Source organism: Antechinus flavipes, chromosome 1, assembly GCF_016432865.1.
Source record: "Antechinus flavipes isolate AdamAnt ecotype Samford, QLD, Australia chromosome 1, AdamAnt_v2, whole genome shotgun sequence".
Taxonomy (NCBI): domain Eukaryota; kingdom Metazoa; phylum Chordata; class Mammalia; order Dasyuromorphia; family Dasyuridae; genus Antechinus; species Antechinus flavipes.
This window is the reverse complement of record NC_067398.1, coordinates 655,441,858-655,464,114: the sequence shown is the minus strand read 5'-3', so window position 1 is coordinate 655,464,114 and position 22,257 is coordinate 655,441,858. Positions and strand designations below refer to the sequence as shown.

The window sequence follows — 22,257 nt, the reverse complement described above, 5'->3', positions numbered from 1 at the left end:
GAAATGCAAACTTTTTGGCCTCAAAACTCGAGCACACTCAAAAAATAGTGGTGATTCCCCCCAAAATTATTAGAATGAAATGTTATGAAAATTATTTTGATCCCAAGAATTCCCAAAAAGATTCTTGTATATTTTGAAAATTACTGGTCTAGCTAGATAGGAGTAGTTATAATAGAAGGGAATAGGAGATAATCATCCTGGGGAACTTATGGTCTATATATGGAGTAATAGAGTACCAGAGAGAAATGGGAAGGTAGCAGCCAAGCCCCGTGGGTATCTTACCCTTATTTCCAAAGGAAAATGAAGACTGCTATGAGGGATATCTTGTTTCCACTTAACTGGCTCATGATTCTATGTACCCAAGGTAGAGTTCAATCCTAAAAGATTCATGATTGAGGCTTCAGACGTGCACACTTGGAAGAGCCTTTGTGGAGAAAATGCACAAATCTGTCCAGGTGAATGACCCCTCTCTGGAGCGTTGTCCACGAGCCCCCCTCTCCCCCCTCTGGTTCTGGTGCCCTAAAAGGCAGGTTAGAAGGGTGATTTGGAACTTAAAACAGAAGTGCTCGTGGGTTTCCCTCTCCTGGATGTAAGGGGCAGTACTGCCTATCCAGCTGCAATATTTTTCATTAAGAGGGCAACTGAAAAGTAACAAATGCACCAGGGGTCCCTGTCCTTTCATTAATTACTCATTTCAGTAATGCTTTGTAGTTTACAAAGGCTTTCCTGGAAACACCCCTAAGTTACAATAAGTATTATCTCTCTCGGTGCGAAAATCGAGGCTGAGCTGTGTCTCGCCTCACGGGGTTGGAGCCAGGTGTGCAGCGACCTGATTCTCCTGCCTGGATGCCCACCTCTCCATGGGTCTCTCAGGTTGTTTATCCTCCCTCCAGATGCTGAGGCAGGATACTCCCTGCAGACCTGGACACTAGACAGTCACACATCTCAGCCAGCCCCACAAGTTGAGATGCAGCAGGTGAGGAGCTGGGCAGGCCCGGGAGCTCCAGTGGCTGCTGAGGCCTGAGGAAGTGCACCACTGCCTCCTCACTGCCTCCTCACTGCCCTCGGCTGATCACGGACCCACAGGCTCAGTCCAAGGGCCAAGAGCTAGGTGAGCAGACCACGAGGGATGTCTCCTGGGGAAGCGGAGGTCTCTTGGGGCTAACAAGGCCTTTGGCTGACAGCACATCGAGTGACTCTACCCAAGAAATGAATGGCATCCCAGGAGGATGGCCTCAGTAAATTGGCCAAGGTATCCCATTGAGCAGCCCTAAAGGGAAGTCAATCCTCAGGCCTCTTCAGGGGATAGCTAGAGGGAAAGGCTTGGGTCTAGGTCTCCTTCCCACTCTCCCTCTCAGAAACTAGTCCTGCTGTGTGCCATCTTCTTGCTGCTCACTGTGATCACCAAGAGGGGCAGGGAAAAGAGGGAGTCCTTGAGAGGCCAGAATAATTGTGCCTTACAGAGTTTTGGCTGCCTTGCCACCACTCCCAACTAGTGTTTAGCTTGGAAGGAAAAGACTAGAGGGGAAAAGGGGTTCAACTTCACCTCCAAGTTTACCCACTTTCTATGCCATGGGTAGAGTACCCAAACTTTAGGCTGGATAAAAGATTCCAAGAGGACTTAAAGCCATGTAGCTCTGAAGCACTTTCTAGCAGTATCAATTTTAAAATAAAAATCTAACTTTTCAAATGATTGCTACAAGCTTATCTCTGGTTTCTGGAGTTTTAGAAGAAAATTCAGCAAAAAAAGGCAAATAGAAGTTACTCAAGTGGTATCTTGAGGCTGTGTCTCCTTTATGCTTTTTGAAAGAAGCATGGGGTCTATGAGTATAAAGGCAATACCTACTCCCCCTCAAGTAAATAAATGGAAACTTGAGTTACAAATGCCATTATTTATTATTCAGTATTATTATTCCCATTATTCACATTTCTCCAGCTCTGCTCCTCTTTACAGTAGTTAATGTGCAAGCCTCATTACTGGGGTCACAGGGGGGTGAGGCGGGCTGGGGACTGGGGAGCCTTGTGTGTGTTTTCTGAAGGTCACAAGGTCATTGGCACTTCACACAGACAAATCCTGGCAGCCCCAGGGTCTGGGGAGATTGTTTTTTGTCTTTTTTCTTCCTTTTTTTGTGGAAAACTTGATTCTGGGCCTGACTTCTGAGGGTGGTTGGTGGAGAAGCAGCTGCAGCATCAGCAGAAAGCACCCAGCATTCCTGGGCCATGCAGCTCAGCAGAAAGGCGAATGGGGGGAGGAGGGAAGGGGTAGATGAGGGATGTTTGAGAAAGGAAATTGAAGAGCAGGACCCTGGGGAGGGGGGAGGGGAAGGAAGGGGGCAGCCCCCCTTTGGTAAGGCACAACCCTTGTCTTTGGCTCTCCTGGGAGGAGCTGACTCCCCTCCCCCCTCCCCGGCCCACTTCAGCACAGTCCCTCAAGCCCCTTCCAGGCTCTGCACCTTTTGGCATCTGGACAAGGTGATTCTAGGTCGTTTTCAGCTCCAAGTCTAGGGTTCTCGGGATCATGGAACAAACATCAGCTTACAACCATGGAATTTGGAAATCCACAAGTCTCTTCTCTCCATATTCCCCTCGCCTTTAGCTGCCTCCTTTATTGCTAAATGACGCCTCCTCTCAAGCTTCCAGGTGTATAAAATAGAGGATCCTAGGGAAGCAGAGGCTGCAGCCTAAAGGAAGGAACTTGGGGTCCAATTAAGGGTTGCAGAAGGGAGTGGGGTAGACACTCTGAATAATGATCACACTGGGGGGAGAGCTCAGGCTAGGTGGGGCTGAATCTCAGCACTCCCGGCTAGTGATAGTGTTGGGACAAAAGGCTCCAGGGCCTAAGCTGGAGCAGGGCAGGAATGTGCTGAAGCGTGGCTGGCAGACAACCCAATTTTAAATTTTAATGCTGGCCTACCCCCATGCTCTGTTCTCTCCCTCCTATCCCTCGTTAATGACAGGCAGCTCCAGAGGCTACATAATTCACAGCTGGATTTTGGGGACACAATACATAAGGGATACACGTACTGTCCTTCCTCCCTTCGCCAGGCACCAAGATGAGAAGGGGCTCTCCCACTCTGCCTCCCTTCCTTACTGATATCTATCTCCTCCCCCAATTTGGTCCCAGAACCTCACAGGTGACTCTAGTTAGAACACCTTGAGGGGCCTTGTGCTTTGGGAGATTTGGGGAAGGGGAATTAGGACAGTTTTAAGGATGGGAGGGCAGATAAGGTGCTTGTATTTTAGGGCAAGAAAGATCTAGTGTCCCTCTCCAGGGGCTTAGGAAAGTGACCAAGAAGTGGACATATAGAATGTGACACAAGAGGGCTCTGGTGCTGTGGGGTACACAACTGGAGGAAAAAAATTCGCATGTTCCCTCTCTCCCTTAGCTTACACTGAGTAGGCTAGTAGAGTCATTTAAAAAGGGTTTTATCCTGAGGGACTAGAAAAGATCAGACAGACAAAACAGGCTAGCTTCAGGAAACTGGCAAGGGGGAAACATTTTCCTCAAATGGCCTCTTCCAAAGTAATGCATCCTCAATTAATGAGTGGGGCGGGGGAGGGGGGTGCTCTCCTAGGTACATTGTGCCAAAGTCTTGAGGTCCTGGGACCAGAGCTCCTTCAAAGTGCATGTTCCCCTCACTGCTACCCCTGGTCCTACAGGGCCCAGGGTAAGGTCCTTAGAAAGCAGAAAAAAGGGCCAGAAGATGAGAGGGAAAGGCCTCCTATTATACTGCCTGCAAGTCGACCCCAATCCAGAAAAAGCAGACAGATCGGGGCCAGCCCCACCGCTGGCTCCATCCTAAACGGTGACACTGGGCATTTACAAAGAGGACTCCTGCCCAGCAAGTTGGGCAAAGAGGAGAGGAGAGTACCAGCCATTCAGACTCTCAGGCAGCCCTTACTTTGCCTCTTCGAGGGAACATAAAGCAGAGAGAAGGCTGGGAATTATTGACATTCAAAAGTAAACTCCTCATGGGGGCAGGGACTGTTTGGTTTCCCCTTTTGTCTTTCTGCAGCACATAGGCCTGTTCCTGGCTTGTAGTCAGCAAGTAAATACTTATGACTCTAGCTAAAGAGCAGAAAGAATGGATGCACCCACCGTGGCAATGGACAGAGCTACTGACAAAGCTAGGATTCCAAGGGGGTCCAACAAGTTTGTGCTCTTCCCCCCAATCCATCCCTGATCCTATGGCATCACTCCAATGAAGTCCAAGAAGGAGGTAGAAGCGACTCTGCAGGTAGCTCAGAGCTGAGCACCTGTACTGTGCCCAGACCCAGCAGAGACAGTGGTGGAGAAAAAATAACATGAAAGATAATCAGCTTCTGATCCTGGCCCTGCCGGAGAGTCATGTAACTTCTGGGGGCCTCAATTAAACCAGATGACCTCTCAGGTCCCTCCCCTCCACCTCTAAATCTCTGAACCAATGAGACATTCAGTAAGAGTATGGGATTTGGCTTAAAGGAGCACCCTAACTTTGGGAGAGAGGTCACCCAGGATCTGAGGATGGGGGAGAGAGAAGGGAGGCAAACAAAAATGAAATAAAGATGCCCCCCTCGCCCCCATCCATGTTCACATATACAAACTAGAAAACATCCTTAATTAAGGAAAGGGAATAGCCACAAATCAGCTTAATTGAAATGAGGATTAACCCTTTAGTAGGGCCTGACCAGGCTGGACACGCCAGAGTCTCAGAGGGAAAGCCATGGATTGGCAGAAATGAGGACCAGAAAAGACAGAAGGGCAAGTTTAAAGAAAAATTGACAAAGCCCATAGAATGTGGACAGATTTCTACTCACACTGCTCCCCAACACCTTCAAGGTGCCTCCTTTCAAGACCCCAGGAACAACTAAGCCCACCAAGCCTCCAGGCTTGGGAGGTAAAGAACATGGGGGAAAAGAGGATCATGGGAAGTCATATTGGTTGAAAATTCTATAGGTCTTGACATTTCCATAGGACTTAACACTTGCTACATTTTTTAAGTCTGTCCACAGGGTTTCAGGGACAGGTAGAGGAAAGGACTGGACAGGGAGGAGAGCCGCAGGGCCGCCACCTCTCAGGAGAGGTTCATGTGACACATAAAGGAGTCTGACTTCAGCCTCACTGCTCCCCTTCCTGCCAATCCTACTCCACTATCCCTAGAAACACTCCAGATTCCATCTTATTTTGCCAAAGCAAAACCATTCAAGTCATTCCTACTCTAGTGATTGCACATACTCACAATCACACTCAGTCTTTCTCTCTCTCCTCTCTTCCTACATAAGACTCCTGATTCAGTGCCTGTTCTTTTCTCCAAAAAGAACAAAAATGAATTAAAGATCCGAGGCTGCTGGAGTCTGATGGAACAAAGATCACTGGCCCATCAGTTCGGGAACTTGTTCTTGTTCTTCTTGTTCTTGTCCACACCCTGCCACTCCCTTGCTGTGACACTGGGCAGATCACTTTGAGGGGCAAAAATTGGGGGGAAACACTTCCATTTCCTCCCTGTTAAGTGGCGTTACTGCCAGTTGCCCTTACCATCCCACAGGATGTCCCAATAATAAAATTAAATAGATGGGAAGATGTTTTGGAAAAGACTAAGAATGAAGATGAAAAAAGCCAGAAGCTCTATGAAGGAAGAGGAAGAAGGGTAGAAATGCAGACTGGAGGCCTGGAAGAACAAAGTATAAAGAGAGCCAGAGGCCAAGTCTAGCCTCCAAGGGCAATCTTCAGGAAGGGCAGGGAGAAAGTCCAAATCCCTGATACCCACTCCCAAAGGATACTACTGGGGCACTGACTTGGGAGTTTGGGGGTGGGGAGCGTTTGCCACTGAAAGGCAATTTGTTACTCATTTTCTCTTGCTTGTAGGACGAACATGCTTTTCCTTTCCTGGTAAATATTTTTATAATATATATATATTATTTCTAGGTCTATAGATTTCTCTCTCTTTATATATATATATAGTTAGATCATTCTGAGTGTTTGTTTAAAAAAAAAAGTAAAGGAAACAAAACCATGTTTGACACTTTCCCAACCTACTCTTAGTGCCTTTCAAGAAATGGGGAACAGGGTGGGAAGAGACTGGAGAGATTTCCCACTTCAACCCACCCCATAGGACCACACAGTCCACCTGGATTTCTGCTCCTTGGTGCTATGTGCTCCATGGGAAAGAAGTGGTGCTGTTGGGGGGAGGAGGGAAGGGGTGGGACAGACAGCATCGTGCAGTGATCACGCGTCCACTCTGGCAAACTGGACCAAGGACAGGAGGGGATGTTAACCAAAGAATAAACAAAGTCCAAAATGAAAGGCAGAGGGAACCCCTTGCCAAAGGGCAGCCTGCAACTGGGGAAAGAGGAGGAGGAGTACAAGCCAGGAAAGGCTAGGTCAGACAGGGCAGAGAGGGGGGGAAGGGTTATTGGAGGGCTTCGGCTGAGGGCCCAGCATCCCCATCATGGCTGGCCGTCTCAAAGCCGTGCTCCACACCCATCATGTCGGGCTCCATCTTGCCTGTGTCATTGATGAAGGTCGTGTACGTATCGCCCTCAGCCATGAGGAGCTTCAGCTTGGGGATCCAGCTCTTACGCACCACCCTTCGGGCATTGGTGCACATGTCCGCTGCGATGGCGTTCATCTCGCTCTCCTTAAAGTTCGGGGCGAAGTTCTGGCAGTAGACTTGGGGAGAGACGAAGGGAGAAGAGGGAAGGAAGCCTTAAGAACCACGGCTCGTTCTCTCTTCCTCTCACACAAAACATGCTAAGCACTAGAACGGCACGCAGGCTATTTCTCAGTGGGCGAGCGCAGCGGCGCCAGCCCCGCGTCCCTCCAGGGGACTGGCTCTGTGCTTCCCGAGCCCTGGGCGCCTTCCCTCCCCACCGTGCCCCACGTCCTTACACTTGACAGCATGGAGGACCCGGCTGTCCAAGGGTTTTCGGGTAGGGTCATTGGTGGAAGATCGGATGCCTGTGCCACAACTGTTGGCCAGAGTGTTCCTGGAGGGAGAAGTGGGATCAGAGCTCAGCTCGGCGGGGCGGCCAGGGACTAAGGGACGCTGAATTTCAGGGGCCCTCGGGCTAGATCCCACAACTGCAGACACACAGAAGGCATGGGGGGAAGACCGGGCCTCACCTGTCAAAAAAGGAGGCCAGGAGCCGACGAAGGAGGACTTTGTGTCTCGTGCCCGCACTGACGTGACAGTTCATGAGCTGTGCCCTTGTGATGTACACATTGGTGCCTGGGAGGGGAGGGGGAAGACCCGCATGCTGAGGAAAGGCCAGGCCGACACCCAGAGGTTCATCCCTTTAGACCAGCAGCCAACCCACAAAGGGTTAGCTCCCTTAACCCCACCCACCGCAGGCCCTCTGACCCAGGGAGGAACTTGGGCACATTAGAGTCAAGGGGCCAAGATAACCAGAAGAAGTTGGAAGAAGTAACCAGGATTGGAAAGAGCTTTCAGGAAACATCAAAGCCAGTCAAGCTCCTCCTCAAAGATTCCCACCTAGTCTAGCTGGTTCCCTTAGCCTGGAAAGACTCCCAGCTCCTATCTTTCTTATCTTAAAGGCCCTGCTCAAGTCCCACTTACTCTAGTCTGACCCTTCCAGCCACCACCCCCTCCCTCCCCGATCACTTGCCGCAAGAAAGTTCTGAGCACTTGCCCACATTTCACTCCTTTACCACTCAAATGATTTTTCACAGCATAAGTCCTCTCTCCAAATAAACCATGACCTCAGGATCAGGAGCCCCGGCGGCCTCCTTCAGCCTTCTACCCCCCACCCCCACCCCAGGGACTGAACACACAGCAGGCAGGCCCTCGCAGACTCCCGGGCCCACCTGTTACAAGCTCCAGCTTCTCAGCAGGGTCACCCTCGTCGTAGAGCTTTGGATGGCATCGATTGCCAATCTGGTTGATGAGCTCGGCTGGCAGAGAGGCCAGGTCTTGCCGCACCCGGATTCGGTTGCGGGACTCAGAGGCCACTTGCTCCGGCAGGGCCTCCACCTTTTCAGCTGGGGAGAGAGTGGGGAGGGGAGGGGAGGGGAGTGCCGATGGGGGCTGTAGGGCCTCCCCGGGGCTAAGCCCCTCCCTCCCCCGCCCCAGGGGGCTCGCCCGCTCACCTGTCTGGCCTACATTCATCATGCTGTACATCGTATACATGTTGCAGATCTGGCGGTACTGCTCATCAGAGCCCTCCTCCCCTGCATCCTCCTCCTCATCCTCTTCATTATGGTAGGAACTGGGGCTATCACTAGTGTAGGCGCTGGATGTCCCAGGACTGGTCCGTTCTGATGTGCTGGGCCCGCTCCCCATCCCTGCTGCCCCTGCTGGCACTGGGGCGGGTGCCATGCCCTGGGGCACCTGCTGCTGCTGAGGCTGCTGTGCTAGGGGTTGCGGCTGCTGGGATCGGTTCCCTCCTAAGTCTGGGCTGGAGAACTTGGCCATTTTGCGGCTGCCATTGCTACCACCCTCTTTCTGGCCACTGTCCCATAGCCGCTTGGCTACAGGCGTGCATTGAACTGAGTCTGACTCTTGCTGCTCAGTCTTAACTCGAGAGACAAGGGGAAGTGGGGCACTGCAAGCTGGCCAGCTGGAGGTCTGGGCTACGGGACTCTGAGGCTCTGACGAGGGTGTTTCCTCAACATGGAGGCCCTGCGAGTCACAGCTGGGTGAGCTCACCTTGAGGAAAAATTCTGTGCCCTTCTCCATGATCTCCTGGATCTGGAGGAAGCCAGCAGTGTACATGAGGAGGAACTGGTCACCCACATTCATGCTGAGGCGGCCAGTGTAGCAGAAGCTAAGGATCTGTTGGAAGGACTGGGGCTGCACAGCGGCGGGCAGCTCCACCACTGCGCTCTTACTGCTGTTGAAAAGGTCCCGGAAGTAGGAGCTGCTGGCAGCCAGGACAGCACGGTGGGCCTTGAAAGCATGGCCTTTTACCACCACTGATACATCGCAGTAGAGACCCTGCAGCCTCTGCTCATTCAAGCATTCCAGGATACTGTTGCCAAAGTTGGGGATCTCCATCTGCAGGGTCTGAGCCATGATGGTAGCAGCTTGAGGAGGGATGGGGGAAGCCCCCCTTCCCTCCACCCAGGATGTCAAAGTCCTCACACAATGAGTCTGAGCAAAGCTCAGGGGCGAACCTCCCTGGATGACAAGAGGGAGAAGCTGAGGCACCAAGTGGAAAAACAGGCCTGGAACCTAGGGATCCTGGCCCCCAGTATCCAGGCCCAGGCATTAAAAGATATGCTTGAACAAGAAAGGAGGGATCACAGGAGAGTGGAAGGCCTACATAGGAGAGACCATGGATATCAAACTAATCCCACTGTTGGGGGGAGGTCATGGGCCCTCCCTCTCCACCTTTCCAAAGCTGAGCTGCCACTGCTACCGGAGAAGGACTTTCCATAATGAGAGGAAATATGAGGCCTGATAGGTCCCCAAAATGGTCCATGTGGAAAGCTATGCCCTTGGTAAACCAAGTCTCTGGACTATACTGTTCCTCTGCTCTCTGAGTCCCAAAGGCCCAGATTTCCCAAAGGGATTGTGGGCCACATCAAGCCTGGTCTACCAACTCTTAGAATGCTAAAATATTAAGGTAGGAAAAAAACCCTGGGGATCATCTGTACCACAGGGTTCTTAACTTGGGGGGCTACTTTAAAAATATATATTATGATAATTAGATTATAATTGTTTTTCTTTGTAATCAATATATTTTTATGCATTTAAAAGATCTTACTCTAAGGAGTCCATAGACCCCAGGAGATTCTTAGAAGAGTCAAGGACACAAAAAAAGGTTAAGAGCCTTTGGTCTGATCTAAGCCAAATCTCTTCATTTTACAGAGAAAGAAATTAAGGCCCCAGAAGGGCCTTGCTCAAGAATACACATTGTAATCTGTAGGTTGGTTCTGGACCCCAGGTCTCTAGTTTCCTCACCATGACTTTGGTGAGTGACGTGTTCCACTTAGAAGAAAAGTGGCCTATGGACAGACCCAGATAATAACCACCCTTATGCAGGAGATGCCAGTTGTCCCCAAAGATGGAGGAGGGCAAGAGCCAGGGTTCATGTATGATACAGAGAAGGGGATGGGGAAAACTAAGGAGGCAACAAGAGTTGGTTAGAAGGAATGATACAAGAACTGACATTTACGTAGCACTTTAAATCAAAGCACTTACATACATCATCTCATTTGATTCACATTGATTTTGAAGACAATCTCATCACCCAACTAGCCTGGAAACACCTGGGGCTATGGGCTGGGCAAAGGAGGGGAGTCTCAGCCTCCAAGGGGCTTTTAAAAAATTCAATTAGCAATTCTTGGGGGAGAAATTATAGCAAATTGCTCTGCTAATCAAGCATATATAACCCTTCATACTTGGTTAATTAGAAAGCAGTTTTATGGGCTATGGAGACCTAATTGACTAGAGAAAAGAAACCAGAAATGTATCCGGCTTAGGTCCCTATGTGACTTTTGCTGACTTCCCCACTTCTTCTAGGAGCCTCAGTATGGGGAGTGCTGATGCTTAAGGAGAAGGGTATGGGACTTTATGGGTTCAAAGACTCAGTCTGCACCTCCCCCACCCCAATCTATTTCTCCAGAGTCACTTTCCCAGACTGGCTGACCTTCAAAGGAAGTCAAGCAGTCATCTTGGACATTAGCAATGCTACCTAGACCCCCACCCACCCTATTCATTCCTTTCTCAGGCTCCAGATAGAGAATTCTACAAGTAATACAGGAAGTATTAAAGGCTGATGGAAAGGGAGAGAGATAGGGAAAGCAATAATAATACATAGTATCTCTAAATTCTATTAACATTTTCACATGTAAAAAGCATTTCCCCCCACAACAACCCAGTAGAGGTTGAGAGTGTAATTCTTATTTCCATTTTCCAGATAAGCAATAGTGAGGGGAGGCTCTTAGGTCTCCCACAACTTACCCAAAGTCCCTCTTAGATTCTACATCCAGAGATCTTTCCAAAACACGAGACACTCGTAGTCCATGAAAGACTGAGCTTTGGAACCTGAACTACAAACCTCTCACTACAATTTAGCATCATTGTTGGAATGAGCTCATCATAATCCTCTCTCCATTAGCCCTCTGACTGGGGGAAGGGAGGAGGGTGTGTGTTTAGGGAAGGCAAGGGAGGTTTCTACTGGAAAGCTAGCCCTCAATTCCCTCCTAAAGCAGCTCCAGTGCTCTAGAGTCCCCTCTGCCCCCAACATGACACAGGCCCCGGAACCTCACCAGGATAGTGGTACCTCGCATTCTTCCAGGTATGCCTTCGAACACCCCTCTTTTGCCACCCAAAGCAAGTCTTCCTAGTCTGATATTCCTGACCCATGTTCCCTAGGGGCTAGCTATTTGAGAATGGGGGTTTTTTGGTTTTGTTTTGGGGTGGGGGTAGCACTGCGCCTCTAGGATCTTCTTTTGGCCTGATGTCCTTCCCAATTTCAGCTCCACAGAACCCAGGGGGTGATGGTCTTTGTTGCAACCACTATTCTTGAGGGCAGGACAAAACCATCCTATAGCATAAACAAAATGAATACATAGAAACCACTGTGACTCTGAATACATCTTGAACCTACAACTCTCCTTCCTTGAAGCAACAGAAACAGATACAATCTCTTTCCTTGACTGTCCTTTCTAATAAGAAAGGAAAGCTTTCTATTTCCCTCTAGCACTCTAATCCTTCAAAAACCCTCATTTAACCCTGCCACCTTTGATGACTAATGTCTCTCTCTCTCTACTGCTACTGTCAAAAAGTCCAGCCAATCCAGAGATCCAGTTTTATAATGCATGCAAAATTCTGGACCCATAGTGCCCCACAATTTCCAGTTTCTCAAATCAGTTACCAACAATGATCACTTTTGAAATTGGAAAGATCATTAAATTTGGAGTCAGAGGACCTGGTTTCAAAAAGCACCAATCTGTTCCTTACTCCTTATGGGATTTTGGACAAAGTCACTGAAATCTTTCTGGCCCCACTCATCCATCTAAAAAGAGAGCCGGTTCTTCCCTCCTAACTCTTAAGGTCTACAATCTAGCTCCTAGCCCAAATCCTGTCAGCTAGGATTCCTCTGTAGCCCTCTGGAATCACCTCCTGTACCGCTCCTCTAATGTGGGGTCATCTTGCTTTTTTGTGCTGCCTCCCTGACTTGACTGGGCCTTCTCATTCTGTGCTGGCATGTGTTATAACCATTTTGATGGACTTGGAAAAGCATGACACCCATTCTCTATCACTTTTCTGAGCAATTTAATAAGAATTCCATGGTGTTACTTTCTGTTATCCTGTCTAGGTTTAAAAAAAAAAAAAAACTTTCTGGAAATCATCTCTCATATTTGTGGTTTTGGAATTCCTTTGTATTTTATAAAAATGTCTCTTGTCTCTGGGGTCAGAACCTTGAGGATCAATTCAAGAATTGCCCAGCTACTCTATTCCAAAGTGAGCTCCTCTTTCTCTTAGCACCTATATGGTTGGATCTTATTCTTGTGTGTCTTCCTCATTTAAGTCAAGAAGCATTATTTATTAAGTATTTTATTATGTGCCAGACACTATACACTGAGCCCAAGGAAAAGGACAAAAACCAAAAGAAACAAACAAACAAAAAAGTTCCAGCCCCTGCTTTGTAGGAATTCAGTCTAAGGGAGAGAGAGACTACACAAACTATATACAAATCAGATATATTATTTATTATTATTATTATATATTATTATAGCTAACATTTATACAGCACTATTATGTACCAGGCACTATGCTAAAACTTTACAATTATTATGTCATTTGATCCTCAAAATAATCCTGGACGGTTTAATAGGTGCTTTAATTATTCCCATTTTACTGATGGGGATAGAGAGGCAAACAAGGGTTAAGAGATATGCTCAGAGAGCATTTAGAAACCCAGATACTTGCCCAGTTAAGTGTCTGAGGCCACATAGGAATTCAGATCTTCCTGACTCCAGGGCCCAGCTCCATCCATTATTGCGCTTAACTAATCTAGATCTCAACAGGGAAATTGGAGATAATCTCAGAAGGCTGCCACTAACAATTAGGAGGACTAGGAAAGTTTCCTACAGAAGGTGGCCACTGAGCAAGTCTTGAAGGAGTCAAGGAAGGCAGAAGAGGGAGAATTCCAGGTCAAAGAGATGTCCATTCAGGAGACGCAGCATCTTGTTCAAGAACAGCAAGGAAGCCACAGTAGTGAATCCAAGTGTGGGGAGGGAATTAAGATTTAAGAATGGAAGGGGTCAGGTTATGAATGGCTTTAAAAGCCAAACAGCAATTTACATTTGACTCTGGAGCTAACAAGGAACCACTAAAGCTTACTGATCTGACCAGACCTATGATTTAGATTAAAGATCAATGAACAGTGGAGTAGGTAATGGACTAGAGGCATGCAGACCATCCAGCAGCCTATGTACTAACCCAGGCTGCAGGTGACAAGAGCCTACATCACTGTTATGGCAGTCCCAGGAGAGAAAGGGGTGGACACGACAGAAGGCAGACTTGACAACAAATTGGATTTGGGGTAAGAGAACTGAGGAGTCTAGGGTGATCCCTAGGTTGTGAGTAGAAGGAACTGCAAGGATAGCAGTGTTCAACAGTAATAAGAAAGTTAGGGAAAAGGGAGAATTCGTGGGGAAAGATTACGACTTCCACTTTGAACAAGAGCATGTTCAAACCTCATGTTTCTTATGTGTCTCTGTGGGCTGGCTTCCTCTCCCTCCATCTAAGCTCTAAGAAAAGGGACCCAGTCTTTTCTCTTTTATCTCAATTTGCAAAGAATAAGCACTTAATAAAAGCTTTTTCATTCAGTCAACATAATAAATTGGATGGAAGGAAAAACATCCTATCAATTAAAGCGATGTAAAAGTAGAACAGGGTTCCCACTTATCAGAGGCTTTCAAGTGAAGACTTGGCACCCATGTGTTGGGAATGTTGTAGGCTAAGTATCACCCTATTCCAAGACAGACAAAGGATTTCAGAGGTGCTAGACAGCTCTGTGCTTCTCATTAGCTACCTCTTTTGCCATTACCTCAGAAAAGGACATACCCATACGTACATCTTCCTTTCCAAACTATTTCCTTTTCGCAATTTCATTCCTACCAATCATGGCAGCAGCACTTTTCCTCTCTCTCCACATCTATTAACTTTTCCTTCACTGCCTCTTACATCTGTTCTTGCCATTTTGCTCCCAATGCTACCAAACATATCCATGACCCCATGGCCTTTGCCTCGTTATCACAACCTCCTAAACAAATGTCTCTGTCCAGGGTCTCCTCCATCCACCCTCCACTAACTGCCAGACAAATCAATCTAAAGCACAGATAGCTCTGATCACGCCACTTTACCCACTAAGAATCATTCAGTGGCTCCCTGCTGTCTGTAGGATAAGCCAATTACAGATGACTTTGAACAGCAGGCGAAGTCATTTTAACTTGATCCTGTAGACAATTGGTAGCCATGTGAAACTGAATACCTTTGCATGTCTGTCAACAGTCCCCACCACTCTCCTATTTGTCCAAGCTCAAAAGTCAGAAATCAAACTGGTTTCTTCTCTTTTCCAAGGTCCCCACATACCACCAATCACCAACTGTTCTTTTTCCTTCTCCAGTAAAACTAGTCTCCACTCACACACACTGATCTCTGGCACTTTCCTCCTTGTCTTCCCTTTGCTTGGAATATTCTTCTTTATCTCCAAATCCACCACCCTCTTACTTCACCCCACCCCATTCAAAAGCAGCTCAAGTATTCCTCAACTTCTCTACTGTCCAGGGCTCTCCTCCCTCCTCTGAGCCCTTCTGTGATCCAAGCTCTTCCTGGACATGGCCCCACCACTTACCAAAGTGGTTTGAATACAGCTCTTCTATTTTATGACAGAGACCTCTCTGGGTCTTAATGTCCTCATTTATTAAATAAGGATGTCATATTAGATGATCCTTAAGACCACTTCTAGCTAAAATGGTTATAAAACCAAAGAATTATCTCAATGGGATAAAAGCAAACTGTTGAAGAAAAAAGAACTCTCAGTTCCCTTTCCCAACTTCCTGTGTCTATTAATGGAATCATTTTCCAGGTTGGATGGAAATATTAGTCACCTTAGTCTTCCCCTGCCTGCACCCTAGCATCCAAGACATTCAAGCTGTTCCCAAAACCTGATCATTCTCTCTTCACAAAGTGTCTGGGAATAAATTCAAATAACAGCTTCTCTATGCCAGGCCCTAGGTAGTGCTCCCTTGTTGCAGTGACAAACATAACCACAACTCTGTGGTCCCCACCACCTTGGAGCTTACAAATCCAATAAAAGAGCAGAGACCAATGGACAGACACCTCTTCTCTCACCATCACAGGAGTATCCCTTCAGTCTAACCTATCCTCACCTCCCCTTGGGATCCCACAACAGCCTGCCACTTAATTGCCCTCCAAAGTCACCTCCCCAAAGCACTCCAATTCAAATCTTTTCCTTCCTTCATGGGAAAGCCATGAAGGCTTTCCCTTTATCACACCCACCTTCTCTGGACACTCCCAGAGAGGTAGCCCCCCCCAAAAAAAACCTCTGATTGCCCCTTATTCCGTATTTCAAAACCTTAATCTGAACTTCCATTTACGGATTTTCTGCCTCTGCCTCACAAATCAACATCATCACTGACTTCAGAAAGGGTATGTCAATGAACATCGATCCAGTCACCACCCTTGAAAGTTCCTAGAACTCCATGCCTGTAAGTGTAGTCTGGGTCATTAGAACAATGGGGTCCTAGAAGGTGAAGGGCTTTTGTATTTGTATCTCTTCTACCTAGCACCAATGTAAGTGTTTAAGTTTTCAACTTTCATCTACTGTGATTCCCTAAGAGACAGAAACTCACATGGCTCAGGTCCACAGAGCACAGCTCGAGGAGGGCCTGCTACTCCAAACTCTGCCATTCACTAGCTGTACATCATTGTGCAAAGTACTGAAGAAGCCTCCACTGCTTTCCCATTAAATGGGGAGACTTAGTCACCCTTAAAAAAAAAGAAGGTTGGGAAGGAGGGAGGATTTATTAAGGACCTACTAAGTCCCAGGCACTAAGTTAAGCACTTTACCAATATTATCTCACTTGATCCTAACAACAATATAGAGAAGCAAGTGTTTTCATTATTCTTATTTTACAAGTCAAGGAAATGAAGCAGAAGTCCAGCTAGCCAAGGTCATACAGCTAGTAAGACCTGAGGATGAATTTGAACTCAAGTCTGCACGACTTCATGTCTAGGACTCCATTCACTCTATTGCCTGGCTGCTTCACAGGGTGTCTGATTCTATCTCTACTCAGACTCCCCAAGGCAACTCCACACAGACCTGCCCAAAAGCGTAACATTCATCTACAGGGGAGAATGAAGCAGGAAGGGAAAGATTAGATTCTTTAGGAGGCATCACAACACAGGGAAAAGGGGGAAATAGGAATGCTGAATTAAGAATGTGATGCAAACTGTCACAGTCAAACTGTATGCTGCTGAGCAAGCCATTCTCTGAGTCTCCTTTTCCTTATCTATAAAATGGAAACAAACATACTTGCCTCTCTTCTCCAGCAGGATAACTAAGCACTCAGTAAGCAATAACATACTATATACATCTAAGAGAGGATTAAAATCAAACGACTTTGCCCTTGTCATTCAAACCCTCTACAATCTGACACCACCCACTTTTCAAATTCTCCAAACATTCCGTTTAGTATACAGGCCAAATACAGGAACTCCCACCCAAAACACACCCTGCCCTCCGAGTCTGGCCTTCATTTACACTGCCCCTTACACATGAAATGCTGTAGCTTCCCACTTTCTTTGCATTCTTGATTTCCATTAAAAAAAACTCAAATATCATTTTCTCTGTGAATTCTTTTCTTTCTGCCCAGTGTGATCACCTTTCCTCTCTAATCTCATTTTGCTTTGCATCTCTCTTGGGCACCTATGTGGTAATGTAAATATCTGAGCTATCTGTGCTTTCATATGTTCTCTCTACTAATTTTTAAGTTGTGTGAGGAAAGCCAGCCTAATATGGTTGAAAGCATCAGACACTTAAAATTGTTTTTGTTGATTGACAATCATTGTTATCACAACTTCAGACATAGTCCCTCTTCCCCCCAGACATAACATCTTTAAAAATCTCTGCCTCCATTGCTCCTCTACATAAAGGTAGAGGGTGACCCTAAGCAGAGACTCTGAGGTCCTAGAGAGGCCACCATAGCCCCAGGCTCCAGCAACTCCCTGGCAGTGAAAAGAACAATTCCTCACCTCCTAGAAGGGACTAGATCATCCTAGCCCAGAAACAAGATGAGGCTAAAGAGAAATTACAGTTGTTCCTCAACGGGAAAAGAGGTCTCAGGAGAGTCTCCAAAAACAGGTCACTTGGCTGATCATCATGTAGAGAATGCTGGGCATAAGTTTCCAACAATTATATATATATATATATTTTTTTTTTTGGGGGGGGGGGGCGGTTCGGGGAGAAAGGGTTCTAACCTTTCATTAAACCTGGAAGAACTGGCCCAACCTGGCATTTTGCTCAGGCCTTGGGGCTTCCAAAGCTCCTTTCTGGATAACAGCCTGAAAAGATCATCAGCCAAAGGAGGAACTAGGAAACAACTAAAAGAAAAACCCAATGGATGACTAAAGTTCTGAATGAATTATCCCTAACCAAGTAAATTCATTAGTCTTTTAACCTGAGGCAGAATGGCCATAAGTACAAAAGCCCAGGTGCTGATGGATCTCTTCCAGAAGCAAACATAAACACAAACACATACACTAAACCCGATCCCCACATTTCCTCAGGCTACAGCTTCTTACAAAAACCAGAACTTGGAGACAAAAAAAAAAAAGAAAAAGAAAAAAGTTCCAATCACTCAAGGGGCTCTTGGGCTTTTCAGGTTTCTTTGGGTCAAGAGAAGGCAGAGAAGCCTTCTCTTTGGACCTCTTCTCTCTTCCCAGGACAATTAGATTCCCAGGATGGCACCTTTACTCTCAGCTGAAAGGCTTCTAAGTAGACCCTGCTCTGCTTCCTGACAGACCCTCCCACCCCCACCCAAGCACAAGCCCAAGGTGAGTAATCTTTGGAAGGCTATGGCTTCACAAACCAAAGGACAAACTATGGTCAAGTGACCCTGCCTGAGCCTATGCAGTGGAGATGAGACTCGGCTGCTTCTCAAGAGAAACATACTTTTCTGCTTCCTTCTAAGATCTAGGGAATAGAGCTCCTTCCCCTCGCCTTTGCAACCCTTCGGCCGCATATCTGCATGGCCCAGAGATCCACTACAAAACACTCACTGATCAGAGAAAGCCTTGCATGTTTTCTATGTATTCCATGGCCCTAGTCTGTGAACTCCTTAGATGGTGCTGATGGAGATGAGAAGGCACAGAAATTAAAAGTACTTGGAAAACTTTCCTTTAGGGAAAGGATCCAGTCTTCTTACTCCTTGGTCATCCCCATTTCTTACACAGCAAATGTAATTTGGTGGGATCTGGGCGAGCTCACTGGGTCTTGGAAAACATGCCAGTGGTGATTTCCCTGTCTTCAAGCCATGATACAAAACTGGCTAGCTTCATTCCAAGGAAGCTGTACAGGGAAGAAGAAAACTTAGCACCCTGAATCACTAAAGAAGGCAGAAAGGGAAAGGGGACACAGTATCCCATGATCTCTGTTAAAATGGAGCTATGAGGTGGAATTTCTTCTATAATGCTTCCCTCCAACACCAAGACAGTTCTCCAGTTAAGAGGAAAACTCAATAGCTCCTAGCAGCCCATTGCAAGTCGGGACAATTTTTGTATTCTCTAATCCCTGCATTTTTCCTTATATCAAACATCAATCTACCCTTCCGATCATACCACGCAGTACTTCCAGCTTTGCTCCAAGGGTCAAGAATAAATCCAATCACTGCTCCTCAAGGTAACCAGAATCAGCCCAAGGTTGATGACGCTCCGAGTGGGCCCTAGCTGAGAGTCAGCCCCAGGCCAGTTAGGAGAGACTCTCAGCAGGGCAGATAACACAGCCCATACAGGAAGCCCTCGGCCAGTTTCAGAGGGTGACCCTCTGCTGCTTGAGGCGAGACTGTCTCCCCCGGACACAGACTCACTCTACTGGGCGGGAATCAGCCACCACTCCTCATAACTAAACAATACATCCCTCTCCCCATTTCTTATCCTGCGGTTTCCATGGAAAAGACTGAAGCTTAGGCTGCAAGGGCAAGCAAATCTACACACACCCCCCTCCCCCTGCCCCAACAAGCAAAAAAACAGAAAACTCCGAGAAATCCGAGCTGAGGAAGGAACTGCAAAGCACCAGAACATGCTGAAGGTTTGCTGAATGAAACTGAAGGCCCTGACACTGGGCAAAAGATGCCCAAGCAACTGCCCTCCAGCCCTCCAATCCCGAGGCAGGCAGGAGGGACAAACTGGCGCTCCTTGGCGGGGAGACCAGGCAGGCCCTCCCAGGAACCTTTTCTATTGGGTGGGGGCTGAGAAGGGGAGGGACAACCACCCTGGGGCCACCCCCTCAGAAAACAAAATGCCTTCCTTAGGTGTTCCAGGCTGTTTCTAAAGCTGCCCACATGCCACCCACCCAACCAGCCGGCACCCGGCAAGGCACAGAAACACAGCTGAGAGCTAGCAAAGCCCGAGCCAGACTCAGCAGCCAGGCAGGAAGCGGGAAGGGCAGAGAGAAGAGGCTACACCTGGGAAGGGGAGTGGAGGAGGAAGCAGAGGTGGGCAAAAAGCCTGCCCCAATGCCCTGCCCCCGGATTCCAAGTGCTTTTCATTTCTATCAGGGATATTCCTGCCTTGTCATCTCCACCACCACCATCCACCCCTCAGGACATTCTAGGCTCTCCCCCACCCCAAAGGCTGCAAACAATCGGGGGAAGAAGTCTCCAGTGCCTAGAAGGCCTCCCAGCCATCTCTGGAAGCACATGGCCTAGATTGCCCCCACCCCTCCCCTCCACAAACACAGCTGCCCAGCAACTCCCAGAGGGGAAGGGAAAGAGGGATCACCGGGGTGACCCCCCCCCCTCCTCCAGGAAGGCTGTGAAGTTTGCTTTACCAGGCCCCTCCCTGGAACCTTGTTTGTCAGAGGGGGAGGAGAGTACCGAGGAAGAAAGGAGAGGGAGGAGAAGGGACGGAATCTCCAGGCCTCCTCCTCTGCTGGGGGGGAGGGGGAAGGGAACAGGAAGGGGGGCTGCCCAAGATTACCCGGCCTCGCCAGCTTTGGGAGGGGTGGAGCTGCCGAGGATGGGGAGGGTCCAGGGGATACCTGGGGACACAGCCGGCCAGGTACCTCCACCTATCACATCCCATTTGCCAGAAGGCAGGGTAGGGAAGTGTCGGGGAGGAAGGGAAAAGACCTGGGGCTAGAAAGAGGGGACTCCAGGGCCAGCCCCTCCCCCAAGCTCCAGGGAAGAAAGGGGGAGTCGGGGAAAGGATTTTCGAAGGGAGATGGCTAAAGGGGGGAGGGGAGAGAGCTGCAAACACTAGACTAGCAAAGGGGTGGTCAATCCAAGAGGGAGGAGGGAGTCACCCTAAGTCCCTGGGGATGGAGGGTCCAGGAAGGGGGCAGGGAGAGGAGCTGGGGCTCCTTGGGAAGGCGGGTTTACCTGGAGAACTAGGTCGGAGGAGGGGGACAAGGGATGGCCCGAGATGGAGCAGGGCTAAGTGGGGGCCGGGACCGGGTCGTGAACGGGAGACGAAAGTTGGGCACCGGACCCGCTGGGACGGGTTAGGGTCTGAGGGTCTGGGGTCAGAATGAGGCAAGGGCCGGGGTCGGGGTCTGGGTCGAGGTCCGGGGTCGGGGCCCCGGCCGAGGTCTGGGGCCGAGGCTGGGGCCAGGACTTGGTGCCGTGCTCGCTCATTCATTCGCTCACCTGTCCGGAGCCGGGGCCGGGGCCGGGGTGGCCAGCGGTGCTGCGCCGGCTCGGGACGGGCCGGGCTGGGCTGCGATATGCTGGGCCGGGCCCTGCGCCGGCCTCTCTCGGCTCCCCGGCTCTGGGGCCACGGGCCCGTGCCCGTCTCGCGACCTCGCCTCAGCCCCCACAGCGGCCGCCGCTGCCTCGGGCTCGGTCCCGGTCCGGGTCTCCTCCTCCTCCTCCTCCGTCTCCTCCTCCTCAGCAGCAGAAGCAGCAGCGGCAGCCGCGGCGGCCATTCATTGTCGGCCCAGGCCGCCTCAGCGGAGCCCAGAGCGCACGATCGCCGCGGCGGCAACGGCCCAAAAAAAAAAAAAAAAAAAAAAGCCACCCCAAAAAACGGCCGCCGCTGAGACGGCGGATGCGATACCAAGATGGGCCGAACGTTCCCCTCTCTTCCCGCCCCCTTCTCCCGCCCAACCAGCGCTCGGGGGAGACCTAAGCAGCTGAGCGCCGAGAATTCCAGCGCTCCTGCCCCCTCCCTTTCTCCCTCCGCCTGTGGGGGAGGGGGGAAGGGAAGGTGATAGGGGGTGGGACAAGCTTTGGGAACTACCGCGAGTTAACTCTCGACTTTTCCAAGTTCTGTACCTCCGAATTCTTGGAAGGGGAAGGGGAACGGGCATTATCGATGAAGAAGGATTTTCGGGGAAAGGATGGGACATTACTCCCTGTACCCCTCTGCCCCCTAAGCGTCCAGTCAGAGGAATCATCTCTGAGGGCAGATAGGAACGGCCAATCCCCATGCACTCCTCTTTGGGGGAAAGTGTTTTCCGGCTCGGGGCTTCAGTCACAACGAGAGGCGCCAGCCTGCTCTGCGCTTAAGTCTCATCTTCTGTAAAATGGAGGAAAAACTAGGGGCCGGATAAAATGAGAGGACACGCTGGGACTTCGGCAGGCAAGTCCTCCTAGAGCAAAGTAAACTTGGGCAAGGGGGAGACCCACCGGCACCTCTTGCCTGGCTCCCCTTGCGCGAGCCCTGTCGGAGAGGGCAGTCTTGGGGCGCTCAGGTTTAGGGAAAGCGAGAGGGCTTTGTACCTCCACTTCCTCACCGAGAGAGCGGGGAACTCAGCCTCCCACTTGCCAAACTTACCTCCCTTTGCCCCTTCCAGTACCAAGGGTTTTTGTAAGGGTCAAACAAGACAATCTATAAAGCACTTTGCAAACCTTAAAAGCACTTTAATAAATGCTAGTTATTTTCTCTTCTAGGACCAACTTTAATGTCTATGGGCCTCGGGTTCTAACCCTATGAAATGTAGAAATGATGCTGCCTTTTTCCCCCCGACTGTTTTTCAGCTGTGAATTTTAGCTCCTGGGGGAGTCAGAGAATATTCTTTTTCCGTCTTTGTATCTCCAGTGCCCAGGGGATAAAATGCCTT

At 49.0% G+C, this 22,257-nt stretch overlaps 1 protein-coding gene across 2 annotated transcripts; it reads right to left on the bottom strand.

Annotated features, from left to right (window-relative positions):
• Positions 1–1,877: 1,877 nt before the first annotated feature.
• NACC1 (nucleus accumbens associated 1) lies at positions 1,878–20,933 on the bottom strand. Of its 2 annotated transcripts, XM_051971645.1 has the most exons (6): positions 20,843–20,933; positions 8,087–9,116; positions 7,805–7,978; positions 7,103–7,208; positions 6,869–6,966; positions 1,878–6,649 (listed from the first exon to the last, which is right to left on the bottom strand). In XM_051971645.1, the coding sequence occupies exons 2-6, from the start codon at positions 9,009–9,011 to the stop codon at positions 6,390–6,392; spliced, it is 1,563 nt and encodes a 520-aa protein (XP_051827605.1). In that variant the 5' UTR covers positions 9,012–9,116; positions 20,843–20,933; the 3' UTR covers positions 1,878–6,389. The 2 variants fall into 2 exon arrangements, with proteins under 2 accessions (XP_051827605.1, XP_051827604.1); XM_051971644.1 differs by having other exon boundaries at positions 7,805–9,116.
• Between the last annotated feature and the right edge of the window lie 1,324 nt (positions 20,934–22,257).

What these genes read in the sequence shown, in the direction of transcription:
- NACC1 (XM_051971644.1), bottom strand. Translation starts at nt 9,011, where the DNA reads ATGGCTCAGACCCTGCAGATGGAGATCCCCAACTTTGGCAACAGTATC. An exon ending in GAAGCTGGAGCTTGTAACAG is followed by an intron (nt 7,209 to 7,804) that starts GTGGGCCCGGGA and finishes CTCCCCTCCCAG; the next exon opens with GCACCAATGTGTACATCACA. An exon ending in GGTCCTCCATGCTGTCAAGT is followed by an intron (nt 6,650 to 6,868) that starts GTAAGGACGTGG and finishes TCTCTCCCCAAG; the next exon opens with TCTACTGCCAGAACTTCGCC.